Source organism: Chiroxiphia lanceolata, chromosome 4 (assembly GCF_009829145.1).
Source record: "Chiroxiphia lanceolata isolate bChiLan1 chromosome 4, bChiLan1.pri, whole genome shotgun sequence".
Taxonomy (NCBI): Eukaryota; Metazoa; Chordata; class Aves; order Passeriformes; family Pipridae; genus Chiroxiphia; species Chiroxiphia lanceolata.
In genome coordinates, this window is record NC_045640.1 from 27,471,106 (window position 1) to 27,494,529 (window position 23,424).

General features: G+C 39.2%; 1 protein-coding gene across 3 annotated transcripts in view; it reads left to right on the plus strand.

Annotated features, from left to right (window-relative positions):
- Positions 1 to 1,855: 1,855 nt before the first annotated feature.
- The window catches only part of SLAIN2 (SLAIN motif family member 2), a 36,585-nt gene continuing 15,016 nt past the window's right edge, over positions 1,856 to 23,424 (plus strand). Inside the window, exons 1-6 of one of the 3 annotated variants that reach the window (XM_032685711.1) lie at positions 1,856 to 2,284; positions 11,827 to 11,975; positions 16,738 to 16,902; positions 18,326 to 18,487; positions 19,703 to 20,062; positions 22,121 to 22,258. In XM_032685711.1, coding sequence (XP_032541602.1) covers positions 1,926 to 2,284; positions 11,827 to 11,975; positions 16,738 to 16,902; positions 18,326 to 18,487; positions 19,703 to 20,062; positions 22,121 to 22,258 — 1,333 coding nt within the window. In that variant the 5' untranslated portion in view covers positions 1,856 to 1,925. The remainder of the gene's footprint in view (positions 2,285 to 11,826; positions 11,976 to 16,737; positions 16,903 to 18,325; positions 18,488 to 19,702; positions 20,063 to 22,120; positions 22,259 to 23,424) is intronic. The other 2 variants (XM_032685709.1, XM_032685710.1) reach the window with 2 other exon arrangements.

Consider the following 23,424-nt stretch of genomic DNA (forward strand, 5'->3'; position numbering starts at 1 on the left):
AAGGACTGCAAGTTCTGTTAATAAAGTAACTGTGCTCACGGAATATATCTGGATTTCTTTAAGACACTTGACTTTGTACCAAATTGTACAGACCTAAGAAAGAATGAGCTGAATTTACAAACTGGTTTACAGACCAGTCTCCAAGAGTTGCTATTGATGGTTAGTAATGTGGTGTCAGTGAGTAGAGTACCAAAGGTCTCAGCTCATGGGCCAAAACTGTTTTTTAGTTTTATAGGTATGAGAATTATACAAAATCTGTGGCAAAGTCTGCTGCTGATAAAAAAAGTTTCTTTTTTGCTAGCAGATAATGAAGACAGATTACTATAAGAGTAATTTAAATTGCTTTATTAAAAGATACCAGCCTAGCAGTATTTTAATACTTAAATACTTAAGGTGATATTGGTTTGGGGGAAACAATGACAGAAATTGTATTTATGGATCAAAGGCTTGGATTCTGGTGAGGACCTAACAGTAACAGTGGATAACTACCCCAGCATAAACTCTTGAGTAATGCTGTACATACAAAGAATATAATCTTTGAATGTATAAGGGGAGAGTACTGCATAAGGCAAGGAATCGACCCCAGTCTTGTCCCCATCCATAAGGATGCTGTATGGCAGCAGCTTTAACACCCCAGCAGTCTGTGCACCATACCTAACACAACCCAAATCACGCGGCATTTACTGCCCCTAAGCTTTGCACCTTCTCAGCACCCCTCACAGGTCTAAGCACCTCAGTCTTGTTTCCTTTCTTCCCTCCCTGAGCCTGGTAAACGCTACTCACTGCAGTGCCAGTCCTTGCAGAGCCCAGCCCTCCTCTGGCCCACGTGCTGGTTGCTTCCTCTTGCCAGTAAGTGCAGGCTCCAAAATGAAGCTGTTGAGTAGGTAGAGCTTAGGAAGAGGAAAAACCTTGTAAAAGGATGTCACAAACGGCACTGTCTCTCAGTGGCATGGGGAAGTGGGATGCAGAGCATCCCCACAATGCCTGCAGATGAAGTTTGGAAACACAGTATGTCCAAAGACACCACATGTCCCAGGCAATTAGACAAGAGGCGAAGGGCAGACACTGATGCACGGGATGTTCCACATGAATACAAGGAAGAATTCTTTACTCTGTGAGGGACTGTGCACTGGAACAGCTTGCCCAGAGAGGTTGTGGAGTCTCCTATTCAGGAACTGTCTGGACACAATCCTGTGCACTGTGCTCCAGGATGACCCTGCTTCAGCAAGGAGATTGGACCTGATAACCCCGTGGTCACTTCCAACCTTACCCATTCTGTAATTCTGTGACAAACCCCCCAGCTCCACTAATTCCTTAAACCCAAAAGTGTAAGAGTCTTGCTATAGATGGCAAGGTCATGTCAATTTTTAAATGAATATGCATTTACTTATGCAACATGAAAGGCTCAAGCGATATTCAGTTCACATATCTGACACACAGGGCGGGCCCAACACCACCACCAGTGCCTTGGACAAGGGCACGCCTCATATCATTTAGAGGTTTTGAACATTTTGGGAAGGTAACCCGGGGCTTCCCGTACAACTCCTGTCTGGGATCTGCGGCCCCCACGACACGGACCGGAGGCCAGGCCAGGCCAGGCTGTTTCCTCAGCAGCGAGACTGCCGAAGGAGCCTCTGAGACAGCGCCAGGCGGAGGTGCGGCACAACCTGCCCTGATGGGCCCCAAACCGCCGCTACCACATCTCGCCCCACGCAGGGGAGGGCGGCGCAGGGGGCGGTGCGAGCGGCGGCGGTTCCGGGGGCCGTGCGGGGCGGTGCCCATGGCGGCGGCGGCCGGATGTGCGTCCTGCTCCCCGGCCCGGCCCCGCCCCGGCCCGGCCCTGCCCCGCCGCGGCCGCCCGGCCGCGTAGACGGGGCGGCGCGGCCGCCTCTGCCCGCGCAGCCGCCGCTCTGCTGGCGGGCGCCATGGAGGACGTCGGCTCGGGCGTGAACGCGGACGCGGAGGTGCGGAAGCTGCAGGAGCTGGTGAAGAAGCTGGAGAAGCAGAACGAGCAGCTCCGCAGCCGCCACGGCGCCCTACCCGCCGCTCCCGCCAGCCCCAAGCGCCTGCCGAGCGCCGGGCCCTCCCCGCCTCCCCCCGGCGCCTCCCCGTCACCCGACGGCCGCTGCCTCAGTCCTCGGGCCGCCGCCCGGCGCTCGCCCCCCGAGGAGCCCGGCGGCGGCGAGGGCGGCGGCGGCGGCAGTGGCCTCCTGGACGAGGCGGCGGTGCTCAGGCCAGAGGAGCTGGAGCGGCTGGCCGGCTGCGATGAGGACGAGACCGGCTGGTGAGGAGAGGGCCGGGTGGGGTTGGGGCGGGGGCGGGCTGGTGAGAGGGCGGTCAGGGCTCCGCGTCCCTTTCCCCCGCCGCGCCTGGGAGGAAGGGGCCGTTTCCAGGCGCGTCCCTGGTGTCGGAGGGGGTCTCGGGGCTTTGTGTGCGGAGGCAGCCTCGCCTTTTGAGCTGGGTGAAGGGATTAATTAGCTCTCAGAGACGTACCGAAGCCTGCCGGGGAGGGGTGTCGTGCTCTGCACAGCGCATCGCATCTCCCCGCAGGCCCGCGGCTCCGCGCTGCTGTTCGGCCGCGGTGGCAGCGTTACAGCGAGTCCCCCGGAGACCAGAGCGGCTCCAGTGCTGCCGCAGGATCAGCCCTCAGTGTTTCCGCGAGTTCAGGAGGTGTGGAGGCGTTGGGAAACTTGTGGGAAATTTCTTGGGTAGTTCAGAATTTGCCGCAGGTACTGTTACACTTCAGACGTGTGTCAGGCGTGTTTTATGCCTTCGTTTCTTTCAGTTGTGAAGGCAGCAAACGTAATACACTTTTTCATCTCATAAACGTGTTGCCCTTAGGTGTTCTCGTTTGTTGCTAATGATGTAGGACCACGGCTTCCCTTAGATGATTCGTCTTTTTAAATGGACTGCTTACCCTGCTGCTCCAGCAGAAACACCTGCAGGTGGCTGTTCGCCTTGTCATTATTACGCTTGGATGAGCTTCCACTGAGAATCAGGGTTTGCTCTCTCGAAACATCACGCTGTTGTCCAGCTGTCGTTTTGAAGTTTCCTATGACAGTTGTTGAGCAGCTTTAGAGCTGCAGGAGGAATAGTGGGGAGGAGCGCAGTGTCAACAGAGAAATGCAAGGGAAGCACGTACAGGGAGAAAAAGTGTAACACAAGCAATCTAACTTGGGGCAGAACTGGTTGTAGGTTGATCTACAAGGTCTTTGGAAGCAAACGTGCAGGCAAATTTAAAAAACAAACAAAGATGTCTTTCAGATTTAGAAACGCCTTTAAAAATGCTGGAATGATTCCATGCATGAGCAATATTTTAGTTGCTTAGGGAGGAGACAGTGTGTGCACTTCCTTGGAGAAGTCATTTGCTTGACTTCCAGCCTGATCCACTGGAGAAGTATGAGAGCATAAGTTTATTCTCATCCAACGCTAAATTAACACAAGGCATCATCTCCGAAATGACAAGTCTCTGCAAGGCAGCTACTCTTATTTCTCAGCGTGTGCCTTGTAATCTGCTGGCTTATAGCCCTTGATGGAAATAGAGTGTAGTAAATTTGCACAGTAAGTTTAGAATGGGATGGCTGAGTTTGTCAGTGTCATGAACTCTAGTGACAATAGATGTTATAGCTTTATATGTTAATCCTAAATCATGGGCAGTATCTTACATCTCTTCAGTGAGAGTTAATGTCATAACAGAGTGTGTGGTGACAGTGGTGCCATAAGTGCTGTGTTTTTGTTGACACGGTTCTGGACACTGGTGGGGCAGCTGCAGTGCTGAGTACTGTTTTGCTGGGCACTGCTCTTGCTGGTGTTAGGTGTTTGGCATGTTACTCATGCTGCCAGTTCTTGTGGCACCATCATGTTTCTGTGCAGGTTCTAGTCCTCAAAAGGTAATAAAACTCAAATGCAGTCTTTTGCATATCTTCATTTCTTTACTAGTGTTTTGGCAAGTATAATGCTAAAATATGTTTTAGCAACTAACTCAGTCTCAGATGTGGGACACTGACTGAGACACAAACACACCTAGAAAAGAGCAGTTGTTAAAATTTACTTATTGTTGCACACATCACAAATATGAATGTGTAATTAAAAAAAATTCTTTTCATATTCTAGTTTAATATGGAGTTAATGATAAATGTGGTTTGGCTAGACTGACTGATGGTTTTTTTGTTCTAAACTGCTCAATAAAAATGGAAGTCAAGCTCCTGGAATTTCTGAACACCTTTTAATTCAACTATTGAGACACTAAGTACTTCAAAACCATTTTTGTTTCTTATGGAGGTAGGATGATTTTGTATTCGTGCATTTGATGAATGAAGTTTGAAATTTTCAGAGGGCTAGTGGAGCAATCAAAAAGAAAGAAGCCTGTGAAGATAGGAGGGATGATGTGAGTAAGTGGATTTCACTTAAACTGTTTCATAAATATCCTGCTCTTAAGGTCTTGGTTATGCAAGTTCTCTCAAAAAGTAATTGAATCAACTGAAAGGGTGAATGTACTTGATGAAATTTAAACCTAGTATGAACTCCTTCAGGTTCAAATGGATTTGGGTCCTACTGCTTAACTCAAAATCCTGTTTAAAATATGGGATTATACACTGTAAAAGTCAAAGATCACTTAGCAGCTGAGGAAATCTTTTGTGGAAACAAACTAAATTTAAATCATAGTGTGTGCGTAAAAAATTGATTAATCTTGCCTATTTTGCATATCTGCATAGAGAAGCTTAGATTTGTCTTTACTTCTGATTTCAGAAGGACCTTGCTGTGGGTGATAGTAGATGATAAAGGGTGCTGGCTTTCTCCATTCTTTTCTCTGTTTTGTGTAATACAGGCATTTTCATACTCCATTACAAAATGGTCTGCAGCCCTGTAATGGCAGAAGAAATAGTTTTCTTCACCGCAAAAATTACATTGCTTTACATTAATGCTCACATGAGATTAGTGGCTGTGAATTTAAGATGGAACACTTGATACTGTGACTGAAATTGATACTGGAATGTGACATGGTTTTTTAAATCTACATTTTGGGGTTTTATCAGCTCGTTTTTAGCTTTTAGTTCTTTAAATGCATTTAGATATATCTACACAGGACAGAAATGTAAAGTGAAAAAGTAGAGGAAAAGATAGAACTAGCTAACAAGCAAAGGAACTTTGATACTGCTGCTTTAGTAGCAGCATTAGCTATTAAAACAGCATTGCAGTGTTGGTGAAATTTGGGACTGTTTATTTTTTTGCTCATTTGTTCTTCCTCACTGTGGTTAGTTAAATCCAGATAGTTTCAAACATTTTAGCACGAGACAATCTTCAAATTATGTGGTAAATTATTAACAATATTTCAGTGAATTTAGGTTGAGTTTCTTGTCCATATGCTTCTGAATCCTGTTTGATGTGCTGAAACTTTCTTCTTGATAGGGTTCCAAAGGTTGCAAATGGGCACATCTACACCTGCATGCAGTACTGAGCTGTACCCAGTCCCATGGAGGCTTTACTTTAGGCCTGCTAATTATTTCCTTAAGTTATCCGTGACTTTCGTAATCTATTTTGTGGGTGTTCCTGTTTAGCTGTTCTTGAACCAGATTGGATCAAAGTTAATTTTTTTCGAATTTCGATCTGAAGGGGTCTTTTCTTATTAATTAATTAAAAAGAAAAAAGGCCAGGAGAGAGGACTTCAGAGAAGTGGTATGTAGCTCCTTCCTTGCCTGACTTGCTGGGTAAGGTTGGGTGTGGATGTGTAGCATGTTTGAGACACCTGGGTAACAGCATGCAGGGTGGCTTCCTATGCTCCTTTTAAAAAGAGAACCGTCTCAAGTTTATTGCAGGATAAATGTGCTCGTGGGCAATTACTGTAGATTAGTTAATGAGCTGTGAATCCACTGTAGGTTGCTTTGTGGTCACCTAGACTTTCTGAGATGAGTTCTTTTAAATGTGAGCAAAACGTGCAGTGCTTTTCTTCAGAATTTACTTGCAGCATGTGCATAAAAGAGTATAGAGCATGCTATGTATCTATTTTGTATGTGTAATTGCTCAGCAAACTTCAGGGCAGTTGTGTCCTCTTTCAATGACAGTGCTGTAAAAACTAACCTGGCACTTAACAGTTTTCTTGTCACCTTCACGTCCAGAGTCTCCTTGGTAGGGCTGAAATAGCTGCCGGTTGACTGAGCTTGTTTACAAACAAAAGGCAGCTATTTTGTGTTTAAAATTAAATTATTGGTGAGCTGTTTATATTAACCTAGTAATTCAAAGTAATGGTTTCAGTGTTTTTTAAGACCTCAGATTGGTTGTGTATCCTGACTAGTTAAAATGGAAGGCACATACTTTTACTATTATACTCACTCTCATTCTGCAGCTATTTCTAATTTGCACCTATTTATTTATAATAGTTTATGTTTCTGTTCTAGCCATCCATTGTCTTTAGTTGGCTAAGTGGCTGTTTAGAGATACATGATTGTCATCTGTAATGATTGTCTTCCATCTCGTATTGCTTGATGTCCCTTGGGGACTACCATTGTTTTGGAATCCTAGTTTACCATAGTGAGCTAGTAAAGTATAGCATGAATATTTTAGGATAGAGCTCCACCTGAATGAAATCCCATTGCTGAAATTACATTGCAGCATTTCCTGTTCAACTGCTAAATTTCATTGTATTAATGTGGTTTAGGGCTCTTGGAAATTGGACAGGTTCTAATCAATATCTGTGCCATGGTCTAGGTAAAAGAGAAACTGATGCTTTTCATTTCAGATAATGTCTTCACAAACTAGGAGGATAATATGAAAAGAAGCATGTAGAAGAACCAAGGATTACAGAAGTTGCCAGTTTAATCAAGTGAAACAACTGGTAACATCAAATAATATTCAGTAATGTCTTTGAGATATCCGTGTTTATCGTGTAACCAATATTTGAGGACTGGAAGAAGAATCCCGAGGAAGAACGTTTTTCCATTTCTAACTTCTTGTGTGATATTTATAACTTTTAAACATTCTTGATATTTAGATATAATAAAAGCTTTGATACGAGTTTCTTTTACTGTCGTAATGATATTCCTGAAATTTACTTCATAATCATATCTTGTTTAGATATGATTCATATTTCTACTACTTGTAGGTGTTGTTAGAATTCTCAAGCCTAGTCATTAAGCAGAATTTTATCTTGAAACACATTTCATAGGACACATAACTTCTCAGCTTTTCTCTATTCCGTGTAAGTATCAACAATGCCACATTAGAGCATGTTTTAACAAATTCCTTATGAAAAGCTTCTCAGTGGACAGTTGGACAGTTTGTGTGACAGTTCTAGGGAAGCTGCATGATGGTGTTTTTGAAGGCCCCATTTCCCATTCTATGTCATGTCTTTCAGACACCAACATGTTCCTTTTGATGAGGAAATGAATGGTGCCTGTAATTTCCTATAACTAGCCAGGGCACAGCTAACTATCTAATTTTTGGGCACAGAAAGGTAGATGTGTTTCAAATTGCACTTTGCAACCTCTCAAATATTCTTAATTCTACTTAAAAATTGTATCAAGTAACTGAGATGTGCTGCTTTAATATGAAGATTTAATGAGATTGTCGAAGCATTTTTGTAGTGTTCATATCCTGGAGTTGATATGAATAGACCTGAAGTTTACTGTAACTGGTGCATCTCTGGGAGCTAGAAGCATTCTGTGAAGTACATCTGAAAACTAGTAATTACAGGCTAAGTAACGTGTATCTCAACCGGTTACAACTGTAGCATAGGAACTTCCTGGGGTGGGAGAGAAGGAAAATCTGTGGGCCAGATATGTGCAGTAATGTCACTTAATTTTTGGGTTTTTTTTTTTTTTCTTTTGACCACAGATTCTCTTCAGATTTTTACCTGTTCATTCAAAATCCATTTTAAATTTTACTTATTTAAATTGCTTCAGGTAGGGTTTCCTGAAAGTTTTAGCTTGATCTAAAAGACTTTAGATTGACATCGTTGTGTTCAAAATTATCTGTTTCCAAGTATTATTGTCTTGGAAGTAGTATTATTTCCAGTATTATTGTCTCCTGATTTATTTATGTTCAGTAGCTTTTCATTGTGCAATTTCATTTTTGTATATTAAAGGAAATTATTACTGTTCTGTCCCTAGATTTCAACTTTTTCTCTTCCTCGTGTCTTCAGGTTTTTCATCCTGCTTTTGCCTGAATCGTGTTTTGTCTGCTCTCATTTCATTACAGCTGTTGTAGCTGTCATTTGCTTAAAGCTAATGTAGCTAAAATAAATGAGCTCTAACTCAAGTTCTTTCCACTTGCCATCTTTCTAATTCAAATCTATGACTTCATGTTCATCTGCATGTTTCCCCCTCACTCTTTTACTGAGCAGTAGAAGAATTTTGCTATCAAGACTCTTCCTTTCTTCCTGATTAGATTATTGGGTTCTGGTTTTATGCCTGTGGCAACTAGCCTCTTGTATTTTAATGCACGGGGAGGTGTTCCTCAGGTGAGGTAATCCCTACACAGATATTCCACTCCTACCACAGTGTCATGTCCTCTTTCTTCAAAGCCCTTTCCAACTCAGCTGTCCTAGTACAACGTGCTACAGCTTGCCCTATTTGGCTGACATTATCGTATGTGCTTATAGTGACAGTAGTCTTTCTGCAGAAGCTCTGTCCTTTTCTGTGCTGCATCTTTCTGGAATTAATCAGTAGAGCCCCTGGCTGCTTTCAGTTTCGGGTTGGTGCTGCTGTGGCATAGTTCACTAGTGACAGCCAAGGGAAGGAAGTATTACTGTGTGCAGCCGAATCATAGTGTCTGGGCTTCTTAATGCTGTTTCAAAATAGATCAAAGCTCCTGAGGATTGCTCCTTCTTTTTATATACTGTTTTCTTTTACTTGACCTTATGTCACTGAACTGTAGAGTCTTTACTCTCCTGTGGAGAATGGAGTGTAGGTTTCTGGTGTGTTAACATTTGTAGTATGGGTGGTAACTGTAAGCTGTCAGCTTCCTCAGTCGTTTTCAACTTCCTGTTTTGAGAAAGTGATTTATAGTGGTTAAAGATGTATGAAGTTATTCTGGTTGTCTTCAGTCTTGAAGTTGCTGTGCTGCCAATCCATGCTGTTGCATTGCTGTAGAATGCATTAACAGGTACAGAGGGATCTCTTCTGGAAAGCTCTTCAGCTAAAGAGGACCTGTATCTTTTGGGTCAAACAGTAGTCTGACAAAGAAGATCATTTAGCTGTATGGAGTTATTTGTGCATACTTCATAGTCTCTGTTCTTTTTCTGTTCCTGCTGTTGGGAAGAGAGGAAGAAGTAGTAGAGGCATCACTGATTCTTAGCCTTGTCCTTGGTCCTTTTGGGTTTTTTTAAATCCAAATTAGGCAAAGCAAGTAGAGTTAAGTCATTCTCAAAACTTGAGATTTGCTTTTCTTTGTCAGATGGGAAATTAAGATCACTGCTTTGTAATGAGGCTTCATAATTGCGCGTTGTTCAAGAAACTGCCCTGAAAGAGCTGTTTTGTTGCCACATCAATGCATATGTGTGTGTCATGAAGCAGTGGAGTTGCATGAAATATGTATATCCTGAAGTTCTGTCCTTTCTTGAAGTATAAGTTATAAAACAAAGGCTGTTAAAGGAAAAGCAGTTGACTGGAAAGAGCTGGGAGAATATGCAATATATGTTTGGTTAGAAAGGAAGGTGGAGAAGTGGGAGCTGTGTGAGACTGGATTTGCTTCAATAAATAAACTACTTGTGAAACAAGTGCAACAGTTGGAAATTGCAGAAAAGAATGTGTTGAAGCTTAAACTACCAGATGCAATTTTCATTAGAGCAATCTTGTAGGTTTGTTGAAGGTACCCCTTTGGTATGTCTCTCAAAGAGAACATGCACTTTAATGCCTTTTATACTGGATATTACTGTGAGCACTTCAAATGTGCATGGAACTTATCAAAGACAGCAAGGCACGTCAGCTATCCAGAGAGCTAGGAGGGAGTGTGGCCTGTACAGCACAAAAGTTGTCTTTGTTGCCTTTGACACTTCTTTGTGTTGTATAAACATTCCTTAGGACAGAAAAGAGTATAGGCAAATAAATGCTAAAAAGACAGTAAATTCAGACTGTTAGAGAGATAGCAAATGTTAAACATGACAGTAAAGTAAAGTAATTGCAGAAAGTACAGAAAATTTTGTAATTATTTACACAGAACTGTAAAAATTAAGTGATTCTTGTTCTTTTCAAGGATCTTCAGGGCTATAAATATGTGATGATGGGCTTTCAGCTCTTCTTGTGGGCAGAGTGTCTGTGAAGATTGTTAGGATTTCTACAAAATAAGTTATAACATGATACTGGCCAGAGCATAAACCACTTGAACTACAGTAGGTGGCAGTGTCTATTTGCCTTGTTACAAACAGCTTCCTTTTTTGTTTGAAAACCTGGCAGCTAATAAAAATCTTGTTTCCTGTATTTGCAAGCATAGCTTGGTAATTCCAGTGTTTGAGGGCAGAGTGTTTCAGAGCGAACTCTAAACAAAGATCATATTTTGCGTGAGATATTCATGGTGGTTTTATAATTATGCTTCTTGGGAAGCTTTTTTAAGAAGTGAACTTAATGGTAGTAATTAAAAGAATAATCTTTTAAAGCTGTTATAAAAGAAACAGTTCCAGTTCTAGAATTACAGAGGAAAGATCAGCTAATAATCTTGTAATGAAAAAAGTTGTGGGAAATAACTCCTGTGTTGCCGATGTCGTTGGCATAAAGGAAACAATTTTTGGCTGTCTATTTTGTAAGGAAACATGGCTGATTAGACTGTCAGATGTTTCTGAGTTACAGTGTGTGGCATACAGTCATATTCACTTGGAACATGAAGTCTGTCATTACTCCTAGAAGAAACACTCATTTAGCTGTTCTTGCATATGCGTAAGCTCTAGTTCTGGCTGTGCATCTTGCAATTCACTGCTGTCTTTGCTGAAGCACATTTCCAAGTTTGGTTCTAGTCCAAAGTAAGGCTTAAGCTTTCCTATTTTGAGTGTGGTTGGTTCTGACTTTTCTTTTACTCTCTCTGTTGAAAGAGGAGACTTTTCAGCTAAATTTCTTGAGCCTTTAAACTGGAACACTACTTTCTTCAATCATGGAATGTTGATGTTAAAAGAAATTAATGGAGATGCTGACAGACAAAGGCTTCAGCATGTCCTCAGAACAATATGATCTCATTGTTTCTCTCTATGTGCATTATCTCTTTTTCCTTGTTTCTGATGCTTGACTGTATACCCTTTGGGATAGAGATAGTCCTTTTGTTCTGTGTTTGAAGAAAATGAAAGGATCAGGTGGTAGGATATAAATCATAAATAAAAATAAAATGCTTATTGTTCAAGGCTACTGAAATAATAGTTGTGTTTTGTGTACTTTAGCACTGCTCCTTGGCTGTTAAGATGATAATCGCTTGCTACATCTTTGGTTAGGAAAACAACAGTTCTCTATTGCATAGTGCTTTATTTCCTTCTTTCAGGTGAATGTTACTTAAATCTGAAAAGATAATCCCGGTTTGTGCTGTGATGTAGTGAAATTGTGCTTATACCTAAAGTGTCTGAAAAGGCTTTTTTTTTTTTTTTTCCTTGCATATCAGTTGGTATATCCTGGTATAGCAAGATAGGCAGCACTTTTTGCCAGAAGTCCTTGAGTAGCCATATGTTATCACTTCTATGCTGTATCCAAAAAAGTTAATTGTAGGCTAAAATTTGTGCTTTCTTTATCTTTTGGGATTGTATTATAGTATAGATAGAGTATAAAAATAGCATAGTATGTGGTATTTTGTTGCATGCCTGATCTTATGCTCATTTTGTTTGTCCTCATAGATAATTTTTTCCCCCCTCTTTTCCAGGTTATATACATCTCCAAAGAAGAAACTGACTCCAGGGCAAAAATGTATCAGTCCATTAGTTTGGTGCAGGCAGGTATTGGATTACCCAAGTCCTGACGTTGAATGTGCTAAAAAGTCACTGATCCACAGGCTGGAACAAACAATGTCAGGTGAGTTCCTGCACACTAAAACCACTGGGTTGTATGTATTTACTCTGAAACAGAGTCAAAATTAGCTGATAGTTGTGAGATAAGCCATTCTGCAATTACTTGGGTCTTAAGTTTTTGTTATGTTTTACAAGGCATAATTAATTCGACTCATTTTCTGAAGTGTATGAACGAATGAAAAGGCAGCATAGATTGTGAGTCATGATTTCAGTTTTATACTATCTTCATAATTTGGACAGACGTTTTCAGGAAGAAACAGTGTTTTTAACTTGAAGGTTTTCTTGTCTTATTTTAAAATAGAAGCCTGTATTAAACTATCATAATTGTTAGGTGCTTGACAGTATGTTAACATGGTTTTCTGCTAGATTATCTATTTTATTTCATCTAAGGAAATGGAGGCTTAAGTTTGTGAATACTTTGGGGAGGTAATAGTGATTTCTTTTCCTCCCATCCCCAATAACTTAAGATCTTGTTATAATCAGATTAAAAAACCCCAAAGTTCATGATTTTTCCTTGATGCAAATTGCGTATGAAAGCCTACATTCTCCATCCTTCTATTACCAGCATTTTTTATGTCAGACCAGCAGCAAAATGCTGAAGGACTGATTAGAATTCTCTGTTTTCTGTTTTCTTGCTTTATTTTAATTTCTTTATTGGAACCTATCTTTATTTTTTTAAGTATTCTCCTGAGACATCTTACTTTCTTGCTATTAATAGCTGTTCTCTCCCTGTATTTCCATTTTTTGCACTCTGCTACATTTTTAACTGTTATGTTCAGTAGTTAGCAGAACAGCTGGACTTAAGCTAGGAGTAAGTGAACACACACAGCTCCAGAAATGTTCCCAACTACCACCTTCTTTACATGGTTATATGTAAACTTTGTGCTGAGTTTGACTGTAACTTTTTTCCCTTCCTTGGATCCTTTTCTGAAGCAATTCAGTCTTTTTTCTGGTTTGTGCTAAAATTGTTCTTAATAAAATTTGAATCCATTTTTTATTCTTATAACAATCATAGGCATAGTGGTAAAAGTGCCCTCAATATGAGTCACCGTTGATCTTCTCCTGTTTCTTGTGCTTTTTTTATGCTGCCTGGACATCTATTAACAATTTTCCTGAACAGTTAACATGATTTGCTACAGGCAAAGACTGAAATTCTAAGCAAAGAAAAGTACCCAGATCACAGGGATTTACAAATGATGATCCAAGTTTGGGAATTTGAATACTACTGAATATTTAAGACTGGATAGCAGTTGATTGACCTAATTCTTTTCATGGTTTACCTTCTTTTCATTAGTGAGTAGAAGTCTTCCAGAAGTACCACAAATTCTGTTACCCTTAGGGTATATCTTTAAAAATTCATAGTTGAAGCTGAATGGCAGGAAACTTCCCTATGAAATGCACATATTTGAAAGTTTGATCATTCAAACAATGTCTTTAGGTAACTTCACCTCATTTTTTTTCCTTAGACCTGAGAATCTGCCCCTGGCAGTGATATGTGAAAGAATACTACAATTCATCTAAAGACTAATAGGAGAAAATATTAATGATAGAAGAGATAGGCACTAATGTTGCTGGTTGGAGCAGATTGCATGAAAAAATGAATTTGTAACAAAATAGAAAATTGTCCTTTATAGCAACCGATCTATTACAGATACAGGGTAGCAGGAAGCTCCACTGGAGGAGAGGAGTAGTGCTGCTTGTAAACCTTGTTTGTATTTTCTACCCCACAACTTCAGGATTATCTTGTGACTCGCATTTTACATAACACTTATTCCTCGTGGACCCATCACTTAACCTATTACTACCTACTGCATCAGTTTATCGATTTTGGTTCCAGTCTCTGTGGATAAGGCTTTTCACACTACTGTTACTTTCTTTCCTAAATCCTTGCTAACGTTTCTTTTGCATTGACTCTTTTTAATGTTGTCAGTTCCTGTTGTTACCTCTTTCTAATTTAATATCTTTTTGCCGTTTCTCTTGTATTTCACACATTCGTATTCCATCCTATTTTCCACTGTGTGATAATAAAGGAGGGCAGAGCAGCTTTCAGCTCCAAACTGCTGGGGGCAGTTACTGATGCACAGTGCCTTGTCACTATTTAGCTCAGGTTTACAATTGCAGAGCAAGTCCTGCTCAGTGTTGGAAGCATGTTCAGACTAGAGGAAACCTTAGGTATATTCTGCACTCAAATTTTCCTATTTTCTACAGCAAGAGAGATTCATGACTGTTTTAACAAAATGTTAACTAAAGGGAATTAGATGCTGCATACTGTTTCTGAACGTTATAAAAGAAAATTCGTTAAAATTGTTGATCATCAACCCTCCCCTTTGGTGTTTTGAGAGCTAATGTGTAATCTTTTGTAAGCTAGTGTTTTATCCAATATAGGATCATTTAAATGTTAAAATGAGTTATCTGTCATGCTGACTTTGTCTGACACTCCTAATAAAGACCACGTATCTATTTGTAAAATAGCGATGTCTTCCTGAGTTACAGAAATCCCTGTTGGAAAACCTTTAGGAGTTCTGGGCCAGAAAAGAGTTTGAATCCAGCTTTTTTTTCTTGGGAAAATGCTGAGGAAGGTAGAAGTTTGCATTAGTTAGGATGAAAACTACTGTACATATCAAGGCTCATCACGTACCAGAGCAAACTTTTTATATGTAGCAAAAGTATACTTACTTTCATCTAAAGAAATCTGTGTGATCAAATATTTTGTATCATTATTGGTATGTACAAAGAGCCTGTTTTGAAGGTTATACAGTTAATACAATTGTTTTCTAATTTGTGTTAGTATTTTAAAATACTCATCTATGTAAGAGGTACAAAAGAACTGTTGTGCAGTCTTACATTTTAGAGGTTTTTTACTGACACTTTCTGCAAGAGATGAAAAATAAATCATTTTTAGCGTGAGAAAAAAGATTCAGTTGGAATAGATGCTTTAGGATTCCTATGTGAATGCCAGAACTTGCTATCAAAGGAGTGGCCTCTTGTAAGTCAACCAGAATACAACGAGTTGTAATTATTGGTTTTGTTAACTGAGCTTTGTAATAAAATGGATATTTCCCTTCTGACACTCAAAATAAAGTGGAGATACCTCAAGAATACTTGCTAGAATTCACTGAATTCACTAATTGGTGAAATTAATGCATATTGTTTAAAACTTGCAGTGAAAGCTGAAATATAAGCATTCCATCCTCCATCTATAACTGTCTTTTCACTCTAACTAAAATACTGGTAACACTAACTGGTTTAGAAAGTACCTTTGCACAAGTTGCAGTTTTAGGAATTTGCTTCAAGGTCAACTTTAATTTCTGTTGGTTTTGCCTCTGCTACATTCTGCCATTGGCTTGGTTGGATGACATGTTTTTTTAGGGCACTAAAAACTTAATTAGTGATGCAATCAGTTAAAATACTCTAGATATTTTTAACTTAAATCCACTTTAGTAGGCCAGATGGTAGTGCAGCCCCACCGTTGTTTGTACTGGACAGTTGAGGAGGTGTAGCGAGTAAGAACAAAGAAGGTAGGAGGAGCTAAAGCAGCCTTTGCTGCTGAAAGCAGCATTTCATGCAACTGTAGTCCCTTTTGGCTTCTTGTAATGTCAAAACAGCAGTGATTTTTAGTAAATAAATTGGAGTTCAGTTCTTTTTTTTTTTGTCCACTGCTATCCATAGCCTAATTTCTGCTGTGCTTATTGAAGCCCATTTTCACCAATAGAAATGTCACACAACATTCTCTAAATAGCTTACTTTCTGCAGCTAGGTGAGCTGCAACTTAATCTAATCTAGATTTACATACCATCGAGTTAGGACCTCTACCTTTCAGCTTAATGTTTTGCGATTTAATTTGATCTTTTATACGCTTCTGTATAAATATACTTTCAGCAATGAAGGAACTGATTTTTACCAAAAGTGCCAAATTTTCCTTAGGTACCCACTTCCCCTGTTGAAATTCCATTTTCTGTTATATTACAATAAAGTGTAAAACTTTTGAACAAAATAATCAAATAAGTAACTATGCAAATCATACACCTGGCAATTGGGGGAATTGCAGTATCATATGGAAAATGTTCACTAGTGGTTAACATTTATCTGAAAGTACTTTAGCATTGAAATATTTACAATAAATGGCAAAGGAAAGTACCCAATTTAGATCTTATATATGAGGTTGAAGCCTGTGGATAAAAAGTCCAAAGTCATTAGAACAGAAGGGAATAACCCCTACAGTCAATTTGCTTTAGCCTGGTGGGTTCATGGTACCAGAAATATAAACAGAAGCATTTGCTTGGCTTAATGCTTTTTCATTTTAGCATATGCTTAGGGAAATTTTGTAGGTGGTATTGCTTAGTTCTGGGGAAGTATTGTGTGATCTACACAGGTCTGTGAGTTCTGGAGAACTCGACTTCGTGGTGTGCTCTGGTTTGTATGCAGTTGTGCACAGGATGTACGTTAGTGTAACTTAGCTACTACTGTCCTCCTGCTTCACAGCACCAACACTGGACATCTTGAAGAGATCAGTTGTAGTGATCTTAGATCTGACTGCTATGATGAAAGTACTTATCACTGTCTTGTCTTGTCTTCTTCTCCCACTCCTTTCACAATATGGTTATATCTAGGGGGCGAAGAAGTCAGTTGAAAAACTTCCTGGTTTCTGAAATTTTCTACTTGAACTGTATAGAAATTAAATCACACTGAAGATACCATATAGTATTGTATTAATTTTTCATTGGTTCCTTCAGTATAATTCATCACTTTTCTCCTCTTTCCTACAGCTCTCAAGAGACAGAGTTTGTACAGCAGTCCTTTCAGTGCGGTCAGTTACGCGAGCTCCTACAGTCCAAATACCGGTAGCCCCTACAGCAGTGGTTTTAACTCTCCCTCCTCAACACCAGTGAAATCTGCTTTAGTGAAACAGCTCATACCTCCTGGTACCTCAGGTAAATGACTGTGTGTCTAGTCTTTTGCTGTCTTCTTCCTCCTCTTCCTTTGAAAAACATGCTCAGATAGATGACTTTGCATAAGAAAGAAACCAAAACCTTGTCAGTCTTTTGTAGAATGTTTGCAGTATTTAAACCTTTTAGGAAAGCCTTTTTTACAGACTTTCTGACATGAGATACTTATTAAAATGTTTTCTTTGGATGTCCACGTGCCAAAAAATCACTGATTTTTACTGGCAGTTAGGTTAAAACAGAACCTTAGTCCTGTGGAGTCCCAAGGTCAGTAAGTGGCTTCTGGAATTGACTGGCATGTAAGTTCCATGGTAGGTGTTCAAACCTTAGGTGCTGATAGATAGTTGCGAAATCTTTGCAGCTACAGTTGCAACAGTCAGTAAACAGTAGGTTTGGTATGTAACGTATCCATCAGTACTTCTGAGATGTGAACTATATAATCTGAGAAGATGCATTTTTTAATTAAAGGCATTCCACAAGGCTTTGCAGCTATCAGTGTAAACACTAAATTCAGGTGATGTTTTCTGCCTTTATTCTACACCATAGATGTTTTCTTTGCGTGATAAAAATTGATGCCTGGAACATATCGCTATTCTGAAGTCATACCGTTGGCTTACTGTATATACTTTAACTGAAGTTAGCTTACAGAGAAGGTGAAAAAAGCACTGCAGTGACAATCCAGTTCTCTGTAGTTCACTGTGGACTTGTAGAGAAGCCTGCACTGCACCAGAGCCATTACTCAGGTTTTGTTTTCATCTCTCTAACTTTGCTCTGCATTATGTCCTACAATGGTGTGTCTGCCTGGGGAGGACAGAGATGTAACAGGCAATGGGATGTCAACCAGAAGGCAGAAAACAGGAAGAGTTTATCTTTGTTCTAGTTTCCATGTTATAGTTTAGCAGAGACGTGTATGTGGAACAGATAGTATTTTCAGATAAACTGTATTTTAAGCATTCCAAACTGAATCAATATTCATTGGACCAGCATGTCCTTACCACTAAGAAAGATCTAGTCAAACTCATGTCTTACAAGGTAATAAGCAGAGGTGAGAATGAAAGCACAAATGGAACCAGGTATGCAGTTGCTTTTGTTTGTAGAGCTGTGCAAACTTCATAGCAGTTGAAACATGGTATGATAGAACAGACTATATGTCACTAATTTGTTTAGGTACCATTGCAATGATTTTATAAAGTTGTCCGTTTTTAGAAGGTAATGGTTAAGCTCTGCTTTTGTAAGTTATATTTTCACCCTAGGTTAGCAATCAAATGTTTCAAATGGTCTGTCAGACTAAATGTCTCAGTAATAATCTGTTTTCAGATTGGTAGTTCTTTTATTGGGAAAGGAAATGCAGCTTCCTTTTTTTTCCTTTCTTTTAAGTAACATTTCCTGTTACTTTATTTTCTTTCCATAGGTCATCTTAAAAGTTCGGGAGATAGAAATCCTCCGTTAAGTCCACAGTCCTCTCTGGACAGTGAATTAAGTGCATCAGAGATGGATGAAGACTCTATTGGGTCTAATTACAAGTTAAATGATGTTACAGATGTGCAAATTTTAGCACGAATGCAAGAAGAAAGTAAGTGGCTTTTTTTCTGAAAACGAAGTGGAGCCATTGGGGTTTTTCATTGAATAATTCCAGTCGCACTTGCTTAGCAGTAATGGAAAAGGGATGTAGATTCTACTGTGAATGTACAAGTGTAGATGACCCAAGAAAGATGGTTAAGGGCTTAAGCCTCCAGGCTAAGGAAAGGAAGTTGCTGTGCAGAATTGTTCTTTGGGACAATGGACAAAAAATGCTGGAGAGTATGAATTTGTAAGATAGAGTATTTGCTAAAAGGATGGTGGTTAGAATGGACTACTGCCTGTCACCATTTTTCTCAGGAGATATGTGCCTTCCTGATGCAATCCAGTCTTGTTGACATCAGTGCTTAAACCGTAATTTAAATCACCAAAATGTAAAATCACTATGGCAAAATATAGTTTAAAAAGCACCTATGTAGATGTCTCTCTTTTATTATAGCTTTAGTTGAGACTGTCTTTTTGTCCCTCTGAGTTTGCAGAAAGTGGTAATAATTTCAGTTGTCTAACAGGGTGGTCTCCTGATTATTGTGCATCCTTATCAGTGAAAAAAACCAAAACCAAAGGCCCAATATATGTATTTTTTTATAAATTATGTACATGTGCTACCCTAATATATTAGATACACAAAAATGCACAAATATATGCAACATTAAAACTTTTAAAAGTATGAGATAAAGACAAAAATAAATGCTGTTTTAAAATACTGGTTGTACAGATTTTTCTCCTGTCCACCAGTGGATTCTTTTGTGTACTCCTGGGTGTGTGGGCACCACACTTCAGAGACCACTGATCTAACAACTCCAGTTTCTCTGGAGGCAGCTTATCGTGCTACTTGGTTGGTTACATAAACTGATATATTGCAAGAGACATTTCATTGCGGCTGCTATAATGGTTATACGATGTTATATGATACCAAAACTAAGGTGTAGCCTGTGTTGCTAGAATCCAGCCTGGGAGAGGAACAAGTAAGTACACAATACATCTGTACTGATGATTGCTGTACTAGGAAATGGAATGTGCTCACCTACTTATTTCAAGTCATTATTAGCTGGTAGACAACTTTCTCGTACTAAACTGAATTCATGTAATGCCTCAAATAAAAGGTGAGCCAAATTTGAGTTGAGAACTGCATAGATATTTGTAGGCACTGTCTCTAGTGTGAACCATCTGTGTGCTGGAAGCAAGTAAACCATGTTCTCATTGTTGCCAGGCCTCCGGCAAGAGTACGCAGCAACTGCTTCTCGGCGTAGTTCTGGTTCCTCTTGCAATTCTACAAGGCGAGGCACGTTCAGCGACCAGGAGCTTGATGCACAGAGCTTAGAAGATGAGGAAGATGGCACACATCACACAGTGCACCCTGCTGTTAGCAGGTTCTCACCATCACCTCGCAGTTCTCCCTGGCCTTCACCAAAACAATCTCCAAGAAATTCACCTCGCTCCCGCTCACCTGCTCGAAGCATAGAGTACAGTCGAGCGTCACCACAGCCTATGATTAGCCGTTTACAGCAACCTCGTCTTTCACTTCAAGGCCATCCTACAGACTTACAGACTAGTAATGTCAAAAGTGAAGGTAAAAAACTGTCTCAAAGTTGTTACACAAGTAGTTTGGATAGTGTGCAGTACTAAAGCTATATGCCTGTGTAACATCATGGTTTAATCTCCGAATTGTTGAAGAAAAAGCAGAGCAAGCAAAGCATCAGTTCTGCTGGGGAACCCTTATAGTCAGATGATTTGATAGACTTTTATATTTATTTTAGATGTTATCCAGTCACTGAATATAATTGAGTTTCATGGTGACTAAGGTCTATCTTTGGCAGACAAATGCACAAAAATAAAGCAGGGAAACTATCATTGACCACTATGGTTAGGCCTTGCAGATGACAGAACAAAATGCAGAGGAAAGTAACTGTGGTCAGATAAGGATAATGTGGTAATTTACGTGTGCTTGTAGCCTTTGAGACAGCTGAATGCTTTCTTCTACCAGCACAGGACTCTCAACTCTTTGACAATGAATGTGGCCTTAAAAATATTAGTACTTAACTCATGCATTTGTTGGATATTTTAGATATTTCAAAGCTGTGTAAACTGCTGCATGATAAAAAAATAAAGCTTGCAGTAAACTCAGTGTAATTATACTATATTGGCATAGAACAAAGTAATGTAATCCTGATAGGATTTTTCTTGAATGTACTTTTTCCTGGTAGCAATCTGGCAGAAACTCGTTTAACTGGGCTGAAATTTTGCAAGCATATTCCCATTTCAGCAAGCGCAGTTTTTATCTGGCAAATAAAATCTTAAATTTAGAAAGGATATACATATAGATAGTAGGAATTCCCCTTATTAGTAATAGTGGCTTGGGGAAATTTTAGGTATCCACAACGCAAAAGGCAATCAATTATATTGTGACTTAGTTGAGAATTCTTTTCCCATTCTTTTCTGGGATTTTATGAAAGTCTTAATGCATGCTAGATGAGCTGCAACAGAAATATCCCATGAGGGGCAAGGTACCAAAAGCTGGTATCCCACATACCAGAAGGATCAAAATAGAGTGTGTGATCATGTGTTTCTGAAACACTTCCAAGGAATTCTTTTGCGGTGATTTTTGTGCAGTTGAATGTTGCTTGGATGTTCAGAGTTGATAAAGCAGCAGCCAAAAAAAGTTGATCAGGTTTTCTTTTTTTTTTTCTTTTTTTTTGGCTAGAATGTTTGAAGGGAAATTTGGTTGACAGGGTTCAACAGTGTACCTGACTGGAGTGCAAATTGCTAAGTGCCGAAAGTACACTTGTAGGAATATTCAGCTGATGAAGATTTAGTTTTGTTTTCATCTTTAGTGCTTGTGCATGGTTAACATACTTCTTCCCTGCATCCCTCTGCAGAATCAGGTTGGCCACTCATCCTGTCAAGGCATCTGCAGTCGTCTGTCCAAAGTATGTCACCAACCCAGCTCTGCATGGGTTGGAGAAACACAGAATGTCATTAGACTTGGGAAATATTTAATGGCATCTTTTTGTATTCTGTGAGCAATGGTACAAATGTTAGTAGGCCCTTGAAGAATCAGTATTAGCTGAGTAGATAGTCAAGTCATATGTGAAAGATGAAGCATAACTGGACACTTCAATTATTTTGAATGCTGTATATGAAGAGGTTCTTTCCAAGTGGGTGGCTGATTTTTGTTGTGTAATGGGCTGATGTGGGACTAGGCAGTCTCAAAAATTTACTCAAATACCTATGTTTTTACTCTCCAGGCAAGCATTCTGTTATAAACAGGTAAATAATTAAAAAATTGTGTAAAACTGCAAATTAGGTTTGTCTATCCAGTTTTCATAATAGTACAACAAAACTCAGAGAATCATAATCCAGTTATGTTTCAACTTCAAAACACAATATGCTTGACTTTTTTCACCACAGGTGAAAAATGTACATTCTTGCTTTTTTAGATGGATAAATATTCTGTATGTGATAGATCTGAGAAGAATTAATGTAACAAAATATGCTTTTAAATCACAGTTAGTTTTATGTGGCTAAAATTTTGCATCAGTGAGATTTGGGGTTCAGCTACGGATTCACAACCTGACCTTTGTCCAGCATCACACTACATGTTGTGGTATCTTTGTATTATTTTGTACAGAAAAACTAAGGCGTAGTCTTCCAAACCTGTCCAGGACATCTAACATCCAAGCTGAGTCTGTGAAAAACAGCAGAAGTGACTCAAACTTTCAAGTGCCAAATGGAGGAATACCTCGCATTCAACCTCAAGCCTCAGCCAGTAAGTACCTTTAGTGCCAATTCAATGTAAATTTCAGAATTAAGTGATGGTACTCGGCTGTCTTCCAGTTTCATGGCAAAATGAAACATTGCATGCCACACTGGAGATGCTAGTCCTGATTTTTAATCAGACCTGTGTGAATCTGCTTTTTTGGTACACAAAATCTGGTACTCATTATATTAAAAGTCTGATTTCTTATTAAAGTGTCATTCATAGTTTCCTAAAAATATATACAGAAGTAATATAAAGAGTATAAATGCAGTATTTGGACATTTCAGAAACTTTTTTTACTAGGCTCTGAAAAAATACCTGTATGATATTTATTGCTTTTTTTTTTTTTTTTCAACTATTAAAACCTGATCTGAAAATGTTCATTTAAGTTTAACCCGTCTGCAGTTTCTTTTCTTCTTTCCTTTTTTTTTTTTTTTTTGGCACCTGGAAATTATATATCCAGTTCCTGATTTTATTTACTTTTTAAAGTGTCATTTACTTCCTAGAAAAGGTTTGGATGAACCTATATCCCATGAAACAAATTGGCCCATTACTGGACTACTGTCTGCTATTTTGTCCAAAAGTGAACTGCTGATATGAGAATGCTGCTAATCTCACAAGTCTCTTAAAAATAGTGACCTTAAAGAAACCAAAGCAAATGAAACTTAAATATTCAGTGTTTCTTTATATGCCAATATTGCCAGTTCCTGTTGTTTAAATGTTTACTGACCATTTTTTTTTTTAAAACAAGTTTCTGAATTTAATAACCTTGTGTGACATTTTAAAGGGAAGAACACATTATGAATATTATTATGTGAAAAGCCTTGAACTATAAAAGTTCTATGATAAAAGTTCATCAGTAATTTAAATATTTGATGGGAAATGTAAAATAATATTTGTGAATTAAAGTAGAGAGTTTTTTTAACCCAACAAACAATGGAGGCATACTGGTAAACATGGTTGGATCTCCTTAAAACTTTCAAAACAGTGTGTTGATGCTGCCAAATACAGTTAAATATGGAATATGGAATACAGACCATGCCAAATACTGCATGATTTCTATCTCTGTAGTGACTCAGACCAGATGTAAGGGTTGTGTGGACAGTTAGTCCCAGGTACATGATACTTACTGTAGTCAAAAAAGTTAGTGTGACTTTATGATTGTTCATATAGAT